The 18,826-nt window shown below is 45.6% G+C and overlaps 1 protein-coding gene across 1 annotated transcript in view; it reads right to left on the bottom strand.

Moving 5' to 3' along the window:
* Nucleotides 1–1,858: 1,858 nt before the first annotated feature.
* Nucleotides 1,859–18,826, bottom strand: part of GABARAP (GABA type A receptor-associated protein) — a 39,198-nt gene continuing 22,230 nt past the window's right edge. Inside the window, exons 2-4 of the mRNA XM_086946100.1 lie at nucleotides 7,319–7,397; nucleotides 3,080–3,198; nucleotides 1,859–2,474 (exon numbers count right to left, since the gene is read on the bottom strand). Of these exons, the coding sequence (XP_086802226.1) occupies nucleotides 2,409–2,474; nucleotides 3,080–3,198; nucleotides 7,319–7,397 (264 nt within the window). The 3' untranslated portion in view covers nucleotides 1,859–2,408. The remainder of the gene's footprint in view (nucleotides 2,475–3,079; nucleotides 3,199–7,318; nucleotides 7,398–18,826) is intronic.

Raw genomic sequence — 18,826 nt, 5'->3', positions numbered from 1 at the left:
AATAGGGAAAACTTTGTTGATTAACTTAAATTTTTTCATTATAATTTCCCAGCTTATTAAAAACTGTGCGGAAAAGACATGTTCACCACCTTCCTCAAATTCAAATGATTTTAAAAACCTAATTAGATACGTTTAAAAATGTGCCTTAGTGTTAGATATGAACACACGATAAAGCAAACATACAACTCACACACTCATCACTCCCACCACACACAGAGTTTTGTCACTTGTAAAAGCGTAAGGGGATTAATTTCTGCACAGATAGATATATTCTATGTTCATGAATATTGGTGACAATCCCATGAGGGTGGGGACTAAGACCATTCAGTGCAGGGCACTTTGTGGTAGTAGGCAGGATAGCTACCATAAAGAATTATTTAGTGAGAGTGAAACCCAAATGTATTTTGTGTGAGTTCATAAATGTGCTGCCTCGCTTGCTTTAAATCCCTTACTTTCATTCCATTTTTTTGTTTAAAAAAGGAGTTACAGAAAAAGTGTATTCAGTTCACACTTTAAAAATCAAATTTAAATCCGGCTTAAATCAACAAATTTAACACTGATTGTATGAGATTTTAAAATACACTGCAATCTTGAAGCAAACTTATTTGATGGGACATTTTAATGTTTATCACTATCAATGAAGATTCCATAATAAACAATTTCAAGTTCCGCTGTTCACTGTCCCCTGCAACTCACAAAATAACCCAATCTGCCAATGGATCTGTGCCAAGACAAATTTACAGCTGTCATCTCTACAGGATCCAAAGATGCTCGAAGCTGGATTTTGTCAGCATTAATAATCTCATATTGAAGGCCTCAACAAGGTTTTCTTTCAAAAATTAAACCCTCTCCATCTTTTGCATGCCCCATGCCTCAGAACACAACTTATGAGGGACCAACAAATAACCCAAGAAGCTGGAAACCGCTTGTGTCTAGAGTGAAGAGGGATCGGTCTTTTCCCATTGCTGCTCAGGGTTCTTCACCTTGTATACACAAATAGGGCTTATGTTTCTTAATTACTCCCCGGTCTGCAAGTAATTAATCCCAGCCACTGCCCTAATATACCCACACAGGGCTTCCGTCAATTAACTTCAGCAAACTAGATCCATTTAATAGACTTGGCAGCGTAAGCTGTAAATACATACTTCATTTTAAATACACCATCAAATATTTAAAAGGGAAGTGCATTAAAATGAAAGGGTGGCCATTTTCGGAATGCCAAAATTCTAACTCCTGAAAAATATCTTATGATACACTTGAAGAACTGCAGGGGTTACACTATATGATAGCATACTCAGAATGAGTTAGCATGCAGCAAAGATCAGGTGGGAGACCAAAGGAATCTTGTACACCAAGAGGTGTCGCAACCTGCTAAATTTCCTCTCCAGAAAGGATTTTTATTTGAAGCGGAGGCCTGAAACACCCCTGGAGTTCTTGGCATAGCTGTCCACCTAGGACTAGTTAAGACATTCATCTACTGCTAGCAGATAATCATATACACATCCTCTGTGTTGTAGGCTGAACAGTGAAGATCCCTTCCACAACCAGAGGTCCTTATTGCATTCCTCTACTTCACCAGAATCAACTTCCCTTTCCAGAGCAACAGAGATCTGCTTGGGGGGAGGGGCACATGCACTGCCCTGTAGATAGAGGGCTAATCCGCAGTGACAATGGAGCATCACTGGACATCGCCCTACAGCACTTTCTGACCACACTCCTTATGCCACTAGAAGCTCTATTAGGTTTGGCTCAGTGTCTACAATCTACTATCTGCACACTCCACACAGCATGGAGGCTCATTTGTAAGTCGTTAGCTTGAAGTACTACTATGTAGCATTAACCAGTCACTAGCTGCCCCTGCATTGGAATTTCTGTTTATTGAGGTCTTTGTACAATGTCGAGCAAGAGGTGACGTCCAAATTTACAATGTGCTTCGCTGTTGCATCCGCCGCTGCATCAAGCACCAAAAATCACAGAGACTTCTGTCAACTTCCTTTTCGGGCCCTTCCCCCTGCCTCGAGCCAACAAAATGGAAAAACAACTCAAAGGCATGAATCAGTATCTGTTCCCACCCCACCCACCACACAAAGAAAGAAGTCAGACAAGCACAGAACAAACATGTAAGAGATTTAAGAGCAAACAGCAAAAGCAGGAAAAAAAATGATTTGGACTTAGCACAGAAAAGGCATCTGCCCAACAGATAATACCAGTAAAGGACGGAGGCACAACTCCCCTCCCAAGACCCACTCCTGTAACTCCAGCAATGCGGAGCATCTTGTCCCAACCCTTTACCTCCAGAGAGGGGAAAGCAATGCAAAAAACAAACAAAAAAAATACCAACCCCACCTCCCACCCTCATTTTCACGTGAAAGTGCAGTTCCGTTTGGGTTAAGGGCTCCGTAGGGCCTTCACATCCCATAAACGCTCTCGTCGCTGTAGGCTATGTACAGGAAAAAGTCTTCCTCATGATGCTCCTGCCAAAGAAAGGAGAAAGTCACTACTCCGCCATGGCCCAAGAGGGCATCACAAATTTGGCAAGATCTTAGACAACAGAGCTTGCCTTCTGACAAGAAAAAATTAGTTCAGGTACAGATATAAATTTCTCACTTTAACAGAAGACACACTGGAAGAAATGCAGTATGCTTACGTTCGAAAGGGCATTTTAAAAGATTCTTAATTTGCACCGCATATCCTAAGTACACCTACTTTCTATTTTTAAACTGAAGAATCCTATGTGCAGTTAATAGGAATTTTACGGCCCTAGAAATAGATCTTTCACACGCAGTGCGATGGAGTCCGAAAAGCTATCACTTGGTGCATGTGATGGGAAGGGATGAAGAAAGAAAGACAAAACAAAAAGAGTAAGATAAATGGGATCATGAGATGTGCGGTCTGTTACGATGTGAGTGTTGTAGGAATTGCGCGAGTGTATGAAGAATGTGCAGTCAGGATCAAGCCAGGAGTTGGGCTGTGGATTCCACCCTTTGATAAATATACTGGCCCCCCTCCCTCAGGGTTTTCACCAGTGGACTCACATGAACACAGGTTTGGTAACGCTTCCCTCCTCATCTCGACTCACCTGGTATAACTGTCCCATGGTGGCACTGGTAGGAGGGATGACATTGTTTACAAAGAAGAAGAGAGCATCCTCCGCTCGCAGATGGATACGTTTCCTGATCAGGAAATAGAACTGTCCAACTGAAAGAGAAGAGAAAATGAAAGGATTTAGACAAATCAACAGGTGAAATGGAGAATAAAAAGTGTGGTGTGTTCCTACCAAAAAACACAAAGTTTATGAAACAAAACGGACACGTCAATTTTGAAGATAAACAAATTCCTAAAAGCCAAACTGATGAAAATTAAGTTACAAACCATGCAGTTTGGATATCAAATAAAGTACGTCGTTAACAATGCTTTTTTGGGAAAGAGATGTAAACTTACCAGTACTTGACAAGAAACCCTTACTTCATAAACATTGTTTTTAAGTAGCAGGACAAAGAAATGGGTAACAGCCCAAAACCCATTGCATTAGCTGGCACTCCATTTCTAATGCCACCTAACATGGAGCACAAGTGTAAGACAGACACAGGAAAACTGCTGAGGGGGGAGTAAGAAGGGAGCGGTTATGTAATTTGTAACAGAAAAGCGGAGTAGACTTAACTGATAGTGAAGTACTAACCAAGGACTGGGACAGAGTGAAAAGGAATAAGCAAGTGTGGCAGAGAAACACAAGGGTGCGTGGAGTATGTCTAAGTGAAGAAGAGGGCTACCCTTAACGATAGTTCTCGATCATGGGCATCTACGGTAATCACAGGAACAATATTATATTCTCTCATTATCAGGAGAGGAACTCTTAAAACGCACATTTTCCATGTAGCCTGACTTGCATTGCTGGGCACTCACCCTGTGTTCATGGCTCTGTTGTTTCCAATTTATAGCGTTGCACACATACATACACAATTCAACTCAAACATGCATGCAAGAATAGGACTCAAGAAAGATAAATCTTACACATAGGTACAGAACTACTGAGCAGTAGGGCAAAGAACACTCCTACACTGAATTTACTATACTGGGCTTCTGTAACTGTGTTGCAAGCTCTGTAGGGAGCTCTAGCTCATGCCTGTGTCTGCGTTATTTGCATACAGCTAACCTTCAGAGCAGAGAGGTCACCTTACTCGCTTCTGGTGTTATTGGAAGTTCAGTATGGAGCTATTCCACCCAGTATCCGTATGCCTATGGTTACTCTACGCTCGATAGAGCTGCATCTCAGTACCGCGGTAACTAGTACTATTGGACATCCGCTTTCACGCCCGTTCTGTACATTACTCTAACCCCGAAGGACACTACTTCTTAGTACCTGGGGGGCCAAATGACATGTCTCTTCCATCGAGGAGTCTTACCCCTCTGAAATTCAAGAGTACCTTGCATTACGGTGAGCTTTACATATCGATCTGTGCCTGGCAGGTGCTGAATGACATTCTTGTGAGATCTGCGGAGCTGCCTCACACTCCTGGTCTCTCTAGCGCGGCGGTACTCAAAGTACGGCCCGCGGGCCAATTGCGGCCCGCTAGGCCATTCCATGCGGCCCCGTGGAAATCAGCAGACACGAATTCGGCCCCATTGCTGTAATTCGTCGGGGACGCACTGCCGTTAAAAGTATGAAAAGGGCATGCGTGGACAACCAGTGTCTCGCATGCTCACCCGTAGCCCCCACCCTCATTTACCCCTCTGGCGTCACCTGCTCACTCTGCCACTGAGGCTGTGCTGCCTGTACGTGCTGCTCACAGACAGTGTGGCCACTTTAATCTTTCAATTGGTGCTGGTAAAACATCGCTGTCTCTGTAGTTAAATTTATGTTTTTAAGGCCCCTGGTTAGGGTTTTAGCAGAGCCGGGACTTTCTTTCCTCATGGTGTCAGAGCAGGCACGTAGTGTAAACAGAATAAATAAAATCAGGTTCCAGCAATGTCCTCATGTGAATCCATGGGCTGTGCATACCCTTTTGTTTTCAGGCATGACTTCACTTTAGGCATTTGGGATGCTACAGGCTCTCGTTTCACAACTGTGGAGCTTTGGTTTACAGGTGGAATTGGGGGAGATACAGTTTAAACACAAAGCTATATGCATCGAAAGCAGCCCAGTAGGATAATTTTAGATACATCCCAGCTTCCCTACTTTATTAAATTGTGTGAATGCGAGTGAAAAATGTATGTGCCTGTGTTGCGGACAATATTTCTAACATTTTTTAAGGCAATTCAGCATGCTTTTTGCATTGCTTTAGAAAGTGTATTACTTTTCAGTCATCCAACACTACCTGTCTGAGTCGTTGAACTGATGTAGCATCAGGTCTTTTATGCTGCAGAATTGAACAGCAAATAGTTATTGGAACACATTAGGTAGAGTCAGAGCTGAGGGGACAAGGGCTCAGTGTGAACATAGAGGGCAGAGGCAGGATGAACCGGAAGAGGTAAGGGTAAGAGGAAGGGGCAGAGGCAGAGAAAGAAAACCAGAGGGACTGGCAGAAAGCATAAAAGCAGAACGAGAAGCGCAATGAGGAGTTATGGAAAGGTTAAGAGAAGAGAGCGAGGGAGTAGGAGCAACGTGACATGAGCGCAGAGTAAGGGTATTGCAGGATAGAAAGAGCGTGATGGGGCAGGAGCAGAGTAAGGACAGGAAGAGTGGGCTGCTCTACATGTAAGGACTATATTGAGAGATATATATGAAAGGTGAGTGCCAAGTCAGGGACATGGGCAAGGAAATAGTGAGGGGTACGACAATAATGGAACCAAAAACTATGAGTTAGCAGCAGAGTGCAGGAAAGCTGTGAAGTGAAGGTGTAAAGCAGAACTGCAGGAAGGACAAAGGAACTGGCTGATCAGTAGAGTAGACCTTCAGTAGAGCGAAGGTGTACAGGCACAATGAGTGTAGGTGCTGAGTGACGCAGTAGGGCACAACAAAAGGGTAGGCTTAGAGTGGTGCGTTAGCGTGCAATGAGAGATTAGGCCTAGGATGAGGTGTTAGGGCACAATGAGAGGCTAGGCAGTGTGATAGGGTATGAGGAGAGTGAGAGAAATAATGATGAATAAAATAGACAAGTGTGGCACCAAAGAGGTGTGACCAGATGGGGTAGAGTGTGATGGAAGGAGAGCAGGAGCAGCGTTAAAAAGTCAAGGCGTGGAGAGAGTAAATGCAGGTTAAGACTGTGGGGCCAGAGTAGGTGCGAAGCGACAGGCTATGAGCATAGTGAAATAGAAGGGCCAGGAAATGAGTATAAGCAGAGTGAAGAGAGGTGGAATAATGAGGTTGTTGGGTCAGAGAGAGAAAGCAGAGAGGTACTGGGAGCAGATTGAGATTCTAGTAATAGAAAGCAGGGGTAGGGGCAGTGTGAGAGGCATTTATGAGATAAGGAAACAACCAAGGGTAAAGGGAGAAGCATAATGAGTGGTGTACAGTGAGGGTAAAACAATAGGAGAAGAGTAAAGTTGTGACACAGCGCCAAGATGTCGGACGGGTCAGGAAAAAAGTGAATTATTAAGGCCAAAGTGGTGGGTAGAGGTAGGATGAGGGGGTAAAGTAGAGGAATATGGCAAGAATGAAACAGTCATATGGTAGGGTCCGAGTTAGAGCGCAGGGTCAGAATTAATGCATAGGATCACAGCGGATCCTAGGCGCAGAGTCATTGAGTGTAGGGCCCAGGAGCGGACCCTAGGAGCAGAGTCATTGAGTGTAAGGCCCAGCACTCCCCAGACTTGACTCCACTCACAAGAGCACGTGGTGGTGGTGTGCGTCACTGCTGCATTTTCAGCACGGAGGGAGGCCAAAAATTAAACCCAGGGCAGTCATTGGGAGCGCTTACACGTGCTACAAGATTCACGGCCCTGGGACCCGCAAACACGGTACGTCAACACTTTACAAAACAAGACAAAGATGGAAAACTATGGTCAGAAACTCACAGATCCCAGTAAAAAAATAATAATAATATTGACAGTATTTTTTCGGGGTACATACATAGATCACATTTTGAATGTCTAGTAATGTTTTGAAAAGGGGGTCATTTTTTTTTTACCCTGCCCCCACTGGCCCCTCCCCTTCTACCGACCCCATCGCTCAGGTCCATCTGTGCGGCCCTCGGCCTCAAGCTAGACTGCAATTTTGGCCCCAGAGAAAAAGTTTGTGAGTACCTATGCTCTAGCGTGTGTTAGTGTAAGGTGTGTGGGCACTTCTTTTGTGCCTGGTTTTGACAAGGAACGCTACAATGAATCACATGTTCATGATAAGTACAGACAAGAGACTATGCCCCACTCTTCAAGGACTTACCTGTTAGGTCTGAGGGGACCAGATACTTCTTCTTATCCAGGTCTCCTATTCGAGCCTTCGGCGCCTTCTCTACGATCACCTGTGAACAGAAGCAAAAGCTTGGCTCAGGAAAACCATTCATCACAGCACAAAACCAAACAACTGTAGCTCACCACAAATGTCTGAGAGAGGAAGGGAGAAGCCAGGGAGTACCAGCTTTTGGGTTTGTTTTTGCATTTTGTATGCATTATCCAAATTTATTACTCAAGTCATTGGTGTTAATGCATATATTGTTTGAAGAAATTAGATTGTAACTAGTTTATTTTCACATCTATATACCTACTAAATCTGTATCGCTACTTCACTGCCAGCCGTGTTTTAGCACTATAAAACTACGACACATAATACAATACATTTATATTAACATTATAGGTTTAACAAATGTGCAAATATACAAATATTTAAAAAAATATCCCTTGTTAACTAATAATGCTGCTATTTTGCACTGATACTGGGCTAGCAGTCACGATTGACACCATGGACAACCATTTGAATGAAGGCCTTTAATTAATTACTTTTTTACTTCTAAAAAAGCCCAGGTAACACGTTGCTTTAAAGCTGTATTTGGGTTGAAAAATCAGTAAAAATGAAAAACGATGGCTTCAAATAATTCCAATGGGTACAGTAAGGGCAGAGATTAACCACAACACAACATGTCATATAAACCATTATTTGCCGCAAATTGTTTACCATATCGTTTTGCTCCCAAAAAACATTTTGGTGAAATGGAGAGTCACCTGCTAAAACTATCATTGTAATAAATGAAGTATAACAATTCAATTAAATTAGAACGCAGTGACTTTCACAATCTGCGTACAACTTTGTGTGAGAAGTTGATGAAGCTCCTGTATGTTTAAGTAGCAATGGGTGGGCATGTCCAAGCAACACACCTGCCTCACATTTTACTGGGCAGTGATACACCCATAAGCAAAGCCTCAATCAAACAGCATCTACGCCAAACTCAACCACAGGAATCATCATGGATACCACAACACCACACAGAGAACATTCTCAACCATCACTATGGTGCAAAACCAAAATCACTCCAACGTTAGCCCAAAATAACAAGTTACTCGCCATAGAATAAATATTACCAAGACATGGGAGATGTAGTGACGGAGCCTGAACAACACCTAACCATGCAGTACCTCCATGTCATGGGTAGAGGCAAGCACCTGGTTTGCTGGTTTGCTGCGTCACTACGAACACATACAGCGACTAGTTTAGCCCCTCTCAGAGGCAAATGGGAGCAAGACCTGGGAAGGCCGATCGCGGACAAAGAGTGGGAGAGAGTCCTCAAAAGCCCAGTGCCCATTCCCAGAAACATGCGATTTTGTCAGATACAGCTGTACATTGTTCAAAGAGCCTACTTCACACCTGAGCTAATTAACAAGTACTTCCGACGCGTCCTGCCCCAGGTGCAATGAGGTGGGAGCGGGGCTCCTCCATTCCCTGTGGAGCTGTCCTGGACTGAGCACTTACTGGAGTGCAATCAGCGAGCTGCTCAGAAAATGCACTGGCCGCACTATACCCTTTGATTGGCCAGAGTACCTTTCACACCATTTCAGGAGGACACCCAGGGATAAGGTGTCGTCCAGTTTCCTGGACCTGGGGCTGGTGGTGGCGAAGTGCCTCCTCACGAGGAGGTGGAAGGCGCATGATCGGCCAGGCGTGGGCCCGGGCTGAGTGGACCGCCATAAGAAGGGAGGAAACACTGGGGCTCCGAAAGGAACCTAGGGCGGAGCATTGGGAGCCTTATGACTGCCGGATGGGGAGGGAGACGCAGGCGGCGCAAAGGATGCGGAGGGCGCTCCTGGGGGCGAGAGAATACCACAGGCCGTTCTCCTGCCGATATAGTTTGCTATGTATAATTCCAGCTCCAATGGGGAACAAAGGTTGAAGTACAGGTGCAGCTGTGGCCGGGGGAGCACTCGTGCGCGGTGGGGTGGGGACCGGGGGGATCAGGGGGAGCACAGGGTGGGGGGGGGGGGGGTAGGATGAGGGTTGAAACGTGACTGTGGTTTTGCCGCTGTTACATTTTTCTCTTGTTGTTAATTTATAAATATTTAATCTGTATGTAAGTCCAAGCTGGGGGACCTACCCTGAATCTTGCTAGTGGGAAAGGGCCCAGTGCATGGACCTTTTAGGACAGTCCCGCAGTCTTTATCCGGTCAGGAACTCCACGAACCAGCCAACTTTGGGTGAATACCCCATGACTCAGTAGCTGCACAACCTAGACATTGCGAACCTAACATGTAATGTGTGCGAATATTTGATTGACGTGCCCAGGCAGTTGTGCCTAAATGGATGATGCTCCTTTTGTATTATGAAACTCTAAAATGGCAATAAAACAGATTTGACAACAAAAAAAAAATGTGAATATTACCAAGACATCAGTGGAGATTGGGTTCCAGTCGTTGAACACCCTCCACTGAGGACACCATCCGCCTGATGAACTCCATCCACTCAGGATCCCCCACAGACCCGTGTCCTCACCACATCTTCAACAAAGCAGACTCCATCATAGCACCGCACCTCCGAGACGTCATCAACTGCTCCTTTAACTCCGCCACCTTCCCGGAAAGCTGGAAACACGCTGAACTCAGCGCCCTTCTGAAAAAACCCACAGCGGACCCCACCAAACTCAAAAATTACCGCCCCATCTCGCTCCTTCCTTTCCCGGCCAAAGTCATCGAGAAAGCTGTCAACAACCAGCTCGCCGCTTTCCTCGAAGCCAACAAATCCCTCGACTCCTCACAGTCTGGCTTCCGAGCAAAACACAGCACTGAGACCGCCCTCATCGCAGCAACAGACGACATTCGAACTCTACTGGACAATGGAGACACAGTCGCCCTCATCCTCCTCGACCTCTCTGCAGCCTTCGACACAGTCTGCCACAGCACCCTTTTACAACGCCTCAGAAACATCGGAATACAAGGAAAAGCACTTCAATGGATCACCTCGTTCCTCACCGGAAGAACCCAGAGAGTCCGCCTTCCACCATTCAAGTCCGAGGCCTCTGAAGTCATCTGTGGCGTACCACAAGGATCCTCACTCAGTCCCACCCTCTTCAACGTATACATGAGCCCCCTCGCGACCATCGCCCGCCAACACAACCTCAACATCATCTCCTACGCGGATGACACTCAACTGATCCTTTCACTCACCAATGACCCTAGCACCGCCAAAACTAACCTACACGAAGGAATGAAAGAAGTTGCCGAATGGATGAAAACACAGCCGTCTGAAACTGAACTCAGATAAAACAGAAGTCCTCATCTTAGGTACATCCCCCTCTGCATGGGACGACTCTTGGTGGCCGGAAGCCCTTGGAAAAGCACCCATCCCGACAGACCACGCACGGAACCTAGGCGTTATCCTGGATTCTTCACTTTCAATGAACAGACAAGTCAGCGCCGTCTCCTCATCCTGCTTCAACATTCTTCGCATGCTCAAAAAAACATTTCGCTGGATCCCCACCGAAACCAGAAAAACAGTCACCCATGCTCTGGTCACGAGCCGACTGGACTACGGAAACACCCTCTACGCAGGTACTACCGCTAAACTCCAGAAAAAACTCCAACGAATCCAAAACGCCTCAGCCAGGATCATATTAGACATCCCGCGTAACGAACACATCTCTGGTCACCTGAAAAACCTCCACTGGCTACCCGTCAATAAGAGGATCACTTTCCGACTTCTAACCCACGCACACAAAGCACTCTACGAAATCGGACCAGAATGCCTCAACTCACGACTGTCCTTCTACACCCCCTCCCGCCAACTACGATCTTCCAGCCAAGCCCTCGCCACTGTACCTCGCATCAACAAGACCACCATGGGAGGTAGATCCTTCTCATACCTGGCAGCTAAAACATGGAACTCACTTCCCACTTACCTTCGCCTTACCCAGAACCACCTAGCATTCAGAAAGCAACTTAAAACGTGGATATTTGACAAATAATCCTCCTCCCCTCCCTAAGCGCCTTGAGACCCTCTGGGTATGTAGTGCGCTATATAAATTCTATGACTTGACTTGACTTGACTACTGGATCCGGAAAATCTTGAGCAATACCTCTGCGTATCGATCGCAATGGCATCGCAGTGCCCATAAAAGCACCGCCGGCCATCAGTTTCTTCTGTGACTATTGCTGCGCCAACAATGCAGAGCCATGAAAAAAACAATGTTTGCCAAGTGTGCAGTGTCTGATAGATGAAGAGCCATAGTTCGCAGAGGGAGGGGCGGTGAGTGAGAAACCTGCAGTTCGAGTTCGAACCACAGATTCCAACCTTAGAATAGATACCCAAGGAATATCTCCTTGGGAGTGGGTCTGCAAACTGCCTCAAACCAGAAAATCCTGGAGGACTGAACGGGAAAAATGGCTGACTGTCCAAGCAGTAGTGCTTCATGAATATGTGGAGTGTCTCCCACATAGCCGCTTGGTAAATATCTAGGACGGGTAACCTGCATGCCAAAGCAGTAGGAGCGGCCTTGGCCCTGATGGAGAAGGCTACTTCTTAGCTAATGCATGGCAGATCTTATTTGAAAGTGCAATTTATTGAGAGGTGGAACACTTTTGCACATCCTTGCCGTTTTTCGCTCCAGTAAACCCTACAAATAGCTTATCATCAACCTGATGGTCTGTGGTGAGATACATTTAAAAAGAGAGCTCTCTTCGGGTCCAGGCGATGGTGTCTCTCCTCCTGGGTTGGCGCTCTGACCGAAATAAAGTGGCAACTTTTGACAGGAAGGAGGCACGCGTCCAAAGAACCAGTTTGTCGGGGTGGCGGGGGTTGTGTGGAGGGGCACTGGTGTACGGAGGGTGAATCACAAGAGCTTGAAGTTCGCTAACCCTCCTGGCTTATGTAATGGACACTAAAAAAACAGTTTCAATAGTCACGAGCCGCAGAAAATAGCTGTGTGGGCTTTCAAAGGAAGAACACAGGAGAAACATGAGGACCAGACTGAGGTCCAACAGGGTCATCACTAAAGGGAGTTTAGGGACCAAGTGTTGCCAATCTTTCAGAAAACGAGTCACAACATCGGACTTGAAAAAGTAACCCATAACAGTCCCCTAGGGTAAGGGCATGCCGGACTAAAGATAAAACAAACAGCAACACCTCCGACAGCGGTGCAGAAAGGGGGTCTAGTTGGCGTGAGAAACACCAAGCCACAAACCTATCTGAACACAAGGCAAATCGATTTAGTAGAGGGACACCTGGCTGTCAAGATGACATCACAGACCTCAGGAGGAAGATTGACAACCCCAAACTGTGGCGGCTCAATCTCCATGCATTAACGTGGAGAGTGTGCATGTTAAGGTGCAGGACCCTGACTTGTTTCTATGACAGGAGATCATCTTGAATGGACAGCCTGATTGGGGGACCGATGCCCAGGCGCAGGAGGTCAGGATTCCTTACTTTCTGTGCTTAACCTTGAGCACTACAATCACTTGGGCCCAGTCAGTCCTGATCTGGAGAACTCAGACAGGAGTGGTATCGGTGGAAAGGCCTACTTAAGTCCCAAATTCCACTGGAGACGAAATGAGTCTCCAAACGAGAACCGCTTTGGAAGCTCCACCAGGCAGAGGTTCAGACATTGCACTTTCTCTGCGGAGGCAAACAATATCAAGTCAAGGTTTTCCCCATACGTGGAAGATATCTTGTGCCACCTCCAAACGTAGTCATCATACATGATACGCAAGGCATCGGCGGCTGAGTTTGCCAACTATAGCATTCAATGAGCTTGCCAGGCGCTACATAATCAGGAAAATATCCTGGCGCTCCAGCCAAGTCAAGAGGCGCAGAGCCTCCTGACACAGGGCCCATGATCTCACTCCGGCCTATTTGTTGCAATACCCCATGGCAGTGTTCGAGAACCGCTGAACCAACCTTTCTTTGATGGATGGAAGGAAGGCTTTCAATGCCAAACCTATTGCCCTCACCTCCACAAGGTTGATGTGCAGCTGAGACTCCGCCGAAGACTAGAGAAATCTGATCTCCACCTCTCCCAGGTTGCGGCCTCAACCCAGAATTGATACATCAATCACCAATGTTAGCTCTGGGTGGGTGACGAGAGAAGGCCCTACACTGGGTGGTTAGTTAACCACTGCAAATCTTGTGCAGTCCCCTCCGATCAGAGAAATTCCCTGAAGTTGCAACAACTGGGACTTCAAGTCAGACTATAGAGCTTGCATGTGCCACCGGGCATGCTTCACCAGCAGGAAACAGGAGGCCACAATACCCAGCAGGTTGGAATGTCAGATTCATAGCCTGAATATCCTGGAACCACCACTCTGGGTAGGCATGGAATTACACTGTGTCCAGAATGGCTCTGATGAAAAGCAGCATCTGAGAAGGTGTCAGGTGATTACTTTGGTACGTTAATAGTGAGCCTCAGCGAATGCAGGATATCCTCTCTAGTTCAGAGATGGATGACGACCACCTGGGGCGAGCATGCCTTCAACAGCTAGTCGTCGAGGTAGGGGAAGATTCAAAGCCAGACCTCCACATTTGGGCTGCAATCACCATTCTCACTTTTGTGAATACCAGAGGAGGACTGCTAAAGCAGAAAGGGAGCACAGCGAACTGGAAATGTTGGTGGCCCACTGTCAACTTCAGGGAACACCTGTGAACTGGCACAATGGGGATGTGGAAATATGCATCCTGCAGATCCAGTGCAGACAGAACTTGAGCCAATGTGAGCATCTTAAATTTCTCTTTCCCCAGAAAGTAGTTCAGGGTGCAGATTTAATATAGGACGGAGGCCTACATCCTTTTTGGGAACCAGAAAGTTGCAGGAATAACAACCATGCCCTACTTCTGGTGCGGGCGCCCTCTCAATGGTTCCTTTGGCCACAAGAGCTTGTACTTCCTAACGGTCCTTCGTCAGTCATTCTTTGGAATGTGGAAACGGCGGAGCGGTTTCTATGAATATAAGGGCGTACCTCGTCCGGACAATTGGAAGCACCCACTTATCAGAAGTAATTGAAGACCATTGGTGCAGTAGGTGCCTAATCCTGCCGTCAACAGGATGTCTGTGCTGAATGGACGATGGGTCTAGCTCCTTCGTCCTCTTTGGGATCCACCTCCACCCCCAGCCCCCTCACCACGAAAGGACGGGTTAGTCTGCTGAACTGGCTGGTACATAGATGTATCCCAACCATGCCAGTGTTAGGGATAAAAGTAATGTTGCTGGGACTAGGCAGCTGGAGAAAGCCCAAGAGACCGGAGGGGCCTGGCTCTCAGGCGTGCCAGCCTTGTTGCCAAATAGTGGAGTCATCAAAGGAGGAAGGCTGCACCTACCTCCGAAACAGGGCCTTGAGGAGAAGGCATGCGAGAGTCCAGAGAAGTGTCCAAATCACTGACGTCGCCCAGCTCCTCACACCAGTCCCTTCTGGCTCAGGGTCCTCCTCTTTGGGACCAACCCTTCCTTCTCCTCACCCCCTTCACGAAGGAAGGGTCTAATTAGGGGTGGTAAATCCAGGGTAGGTAGGGTATGGACTGAAACGAATGGTACTGGGGCAGCGCCAGCTCAAAGTCAGTGATGATGATGATGGGCTCGGCGCCAGATGGGAAGGAGCAGAGGTGGAAGAAGGCTCCCCTGGCTGCATCAGCTGGGATCCGGGGGCAGATCAGAGGGCCTAGCTGGCACCTGATGCGGATCTTCTGGCTGTAACCCAGCGGGGGCATCTATCGGCTTTGTGCTGCCCAAAGACATGCCAGAGGGAGTCAGTGACCCAAAGATGGTAAGAGCGGGAACTAGTTGCATGGCTTTGAGATGGGGAAGCCGAAAAACAAGACTTCTTCTTGTGCTTCTTAGACTAACTCGTCTTGGGAGAAGAGGTCTTAGAACACGAATAAGACAGCCCATGGAAACGGCTACAGGATTGGCCTGAAACAGTAACGATACAGAGCTCCCTTCTGCAACGCTATTATGAGCATCAACACCCGCTTGCAAATTGCTTTGGGGGTGCATCGACTTGGACCCAGCGCAGGCCTTGGGTCAGGACCGGACCCCAGGCACTAGAGACAGACCAAGTGGTGAGGAGATACAGATCAGATACACAGATCTCTCTGTGGCATTCACCATATGGTTTAAACACTGTAGGTTTGGTAGGGGACATGACCCTAGCACACTGGAGCAATAGCTCAAAATAGCTGATATAGAGGTCAAAAAAGCAAGTAAAAAAATGACAGAGGTAGCACTCTGGATCTGCACTGTGGATACAAAGGAACCAATGTCTGTGTCCTGCTTATTTGGGTACTGCTGCGCAACTTTCGACTCAGAGTTGATCAATGCCAACTACCTGTACGCAGGGGTCCTGCTCATAGTTTTTCGGATGTAGTCTGGTGCCTGGGGAGCATTCTATGGGGAGAAATCTTAAATTACAATTCTCCATGATAAACAAAAAAATAAAACCACGCCTAGAAAAAAAAATCTATCTAATGGTTCAATCACTAACTATACCATGGGGTAACAGCAACCTATCATCAAAATAGCAAAAATCTCAACTAGAAGCCGACTAAACAAGCACTGGCAAAGCCAAAAGGTCACAACCATGCGACATATTAGCATTGGTAATGATCTTTAGCCATGCTGTTCAGCAATGTGGCTGCTGCGTAGCATGGCTGAAAATATTATTTTTAAAAATGGTGCTATGATAGGATGTCACATCATTTTGTAACGCCTACAAAGATGTATGCGCCTACAAAATAAGTGAGAATTTGTTTCTTTTTATTTACCAATCCAAGCTGGATTAGTAAATAAAAAGTGGTTTGTAATGCTCCATTTAACATAGTTCTAATGCGCTTTATAAAAACAAACAGGGGAATGGGTTGGGTGTCGAAAGTGGTGGGGGAGGTAACGAGCAACACAAATGCAGAGAAGGTCAGAGAGAAAGACATGCCAGAGCCAACAATGGGGAAGAACACAAACAAACAATGGAGGATGGCGAAGGTGAAGCATGCAAACAATAGAGAGCATGCATGGGGAAGCACTCAGAGGACAGTTAGGGAAGGTTAAGTACACGGTCAGTGAAGAGGGTGGGAAAACGTGAACAGCAATGGAAGTTGGTCAGGCGGGAAGGAAGCAAGAACAGCAAATGAGGGAGGGAGGGCGAGGAGAAACGCACACAAACGAGAAATGAACTCGAAATGCATGTTGAAGACAGATGGAAAACATAAGTATTTTTCTGTAGAGTGCTTACCCCCAAAAAACACAAAATTAGCACAGTGGAAAGACACAAGTAATGGGTCCAAAAAACCAGAAGAGAAAGGAAAGTTCACAGAAACTTATGAGTACGAAACTAGCAAATAAGAGTGACAAAGCCAAGAAAAGTAAAGCAATGGGTGGGTTCTAAGCTCGCTGTAAGCTAACAACACTTCTTGCAACAGACAGGGCAAGACCTAAATGCACAAACGATTAACAAGCATTTGCAATGCAATAGGTCTCGCATTAGGAAAGTTTGAGCTATTGGTATTGTAAATGACAAATTATTTATTTACTTGTTGGTTTTGAAAATAGCGAAATTAATAGCGTTGCTATTTACAATGCCAATAGTTTTAACTTTCGCAAATGTGAAACCTATAGCATTTGTAATGCAATATGTGTTGTATTTACGTGACTTAGATGTATTGATATTACAAATAAAAATGGCTTTTATTTTTTTAATACTTATCTAAATGTTATTGTAATTTATAATGGCAATAGCTTTTGTAAATGACTTTTCTGAAGATTATGTTCATTGTATTTTATTGTGACGAAAATCCAAGAACAGAAGTGAAATATTAACATTTTTTTGTGACATTTGTAATAAAGCTTGAAACATTGAGAGGACATATTTGAACCAGTTGTTGTTGAATAGTTGCACAGATTGATGCTGTGGTGGCGCAGTGATGTTGTGGTGGCGACGAGTGATGCTGTGGCGTTCAGTGATGCTGTGGTAGCGCATAGTGAGGTTGTGGTGCCCCTGAGTGATGCTGTGGTGGTGCTGAGTGATGCTATGGTGATGCGCTAGATAGAGGGAGGGTGATAGATAGAGGGAGGGCGATCGATAGAGGGAGGGCATTAGATAGATAGACAGATAGATAGAGTGATGGCGATAGATAGACAGATAACGTTATTTATGTTGCATTGAGTAGAGTGTAAGTATGAGGTGTGAAATTATATGGCACTGAGTGGTATTATGTGGAGTGTATTTACGTTGCATTGAGAAGAGTGTAGTTATGTGGCGTGTAATTATGTGGCACTGAGTGGTAATCTGGGGAGTGTATGTTGTATTCAGTAGAGTGTAATTTTGTGCAGTGTAATTATGTGGCACTGAGTGGTATTTGGAGTGTATGTTGCATTGAGTGCAGTGTTAGTATGTAGCATATAATTATGTGGCACTGTGTGGTATTATACGGAGTGTATTTATGTTGCATTGAGTAGAGTGTAATTATGTTGCATGTAGTTATGTGGCACTGACTGGTATTATGAGGAGTGCATGTTGTATTTAGTAGAGTGTAATAGTGTGGCGTGTAATTATGTGGCACTGAGTGGTATTGTTCGGAGTGTATGTTGCATTGAGTGCAGTGTAATTATGTAGCATATAATTATGAGACACTGACTAATATTGTGTGGAGTGTGTGTTGCATTCAGTAGAGTGTAATTATGTAGTGTGTAATTATGTGGCACTGAGTGGTATTTGGAGTGTATGTGCATAGAGTGCAGTGTCATTATGTTGCATATAACTATGTGACACTGAGTGATATTTGGAGTGTATGTTGCATTGAGTGCAGTGTAATTATGTGGTGTGTAATTATGTGGCACTGAGTGGTATTTGGAGTGTGTGTTGAATTGCATGCTATGTAATTATGTGGCATGTAATTATGTGGCACTGAGTGGTATTTGGAGTGTAGGTTGCATTGAGTGCAGTGAAATTATGTGGCGTGTAATTATGTGGCACTGAGTGGTATTTGGAGTGTATGTTGCATTGAATGCAGTGTAATTATGTGGCGTGTATTTATGTGACACTGAGTGGTATTTGGAATGTATGTTGCATTGATTGCAGTGTAATGATATGGCGTGTAATTATGTGGCACAGAGTGGTATTTGGAGTGTATGTGGCATTGAGTGCAGTGTAATTATGTGGTGTGTAATTATGTGGCACTGAGTGGAATTTGGAATGTATGTTGCATTGAGTGCTGTGTAATTATGTGGCGTGTAATTATGTGGCACTGAGTGGGATTTGGAGTGTATGTTTCATTGAGTGCAGTGTAATTATGTGGAGTGTAATTATGTGGTACTGAGTTGTATTTGGAGAGAATGTTGCATTGAGTGCAGTTTAATTATGTGGTGTGTAATTATGTGGCACTGAGTGGTATTGTGTGGAGTGTGTGTTGTATTCGGTAGAGTGAAATTGTGTGGCGTGGCTGGCTGGCTGGATGGATGATGGATGGATGAATGGACAGTGTAAGAGAGAGTTC

Source organism: Lissotriton vulgaris, chromosome 12, assembly GCF_964263255.1.
Source record: "Lissotriton vulgaris chromosome 12, aLisVul1.2, whole genome shotgun sequence".
NCBI lineage: Eukaryota > Metazoa > Chordata > Amphibia > Caudata > Salamandridae > Lissotriton > Lissotriton vulgaris.
The sequence above is the reverse complement of the archived record's forward strand: the minus strand, read 5'-3'. Positions and strand labels throughout refer to the sequence as shown.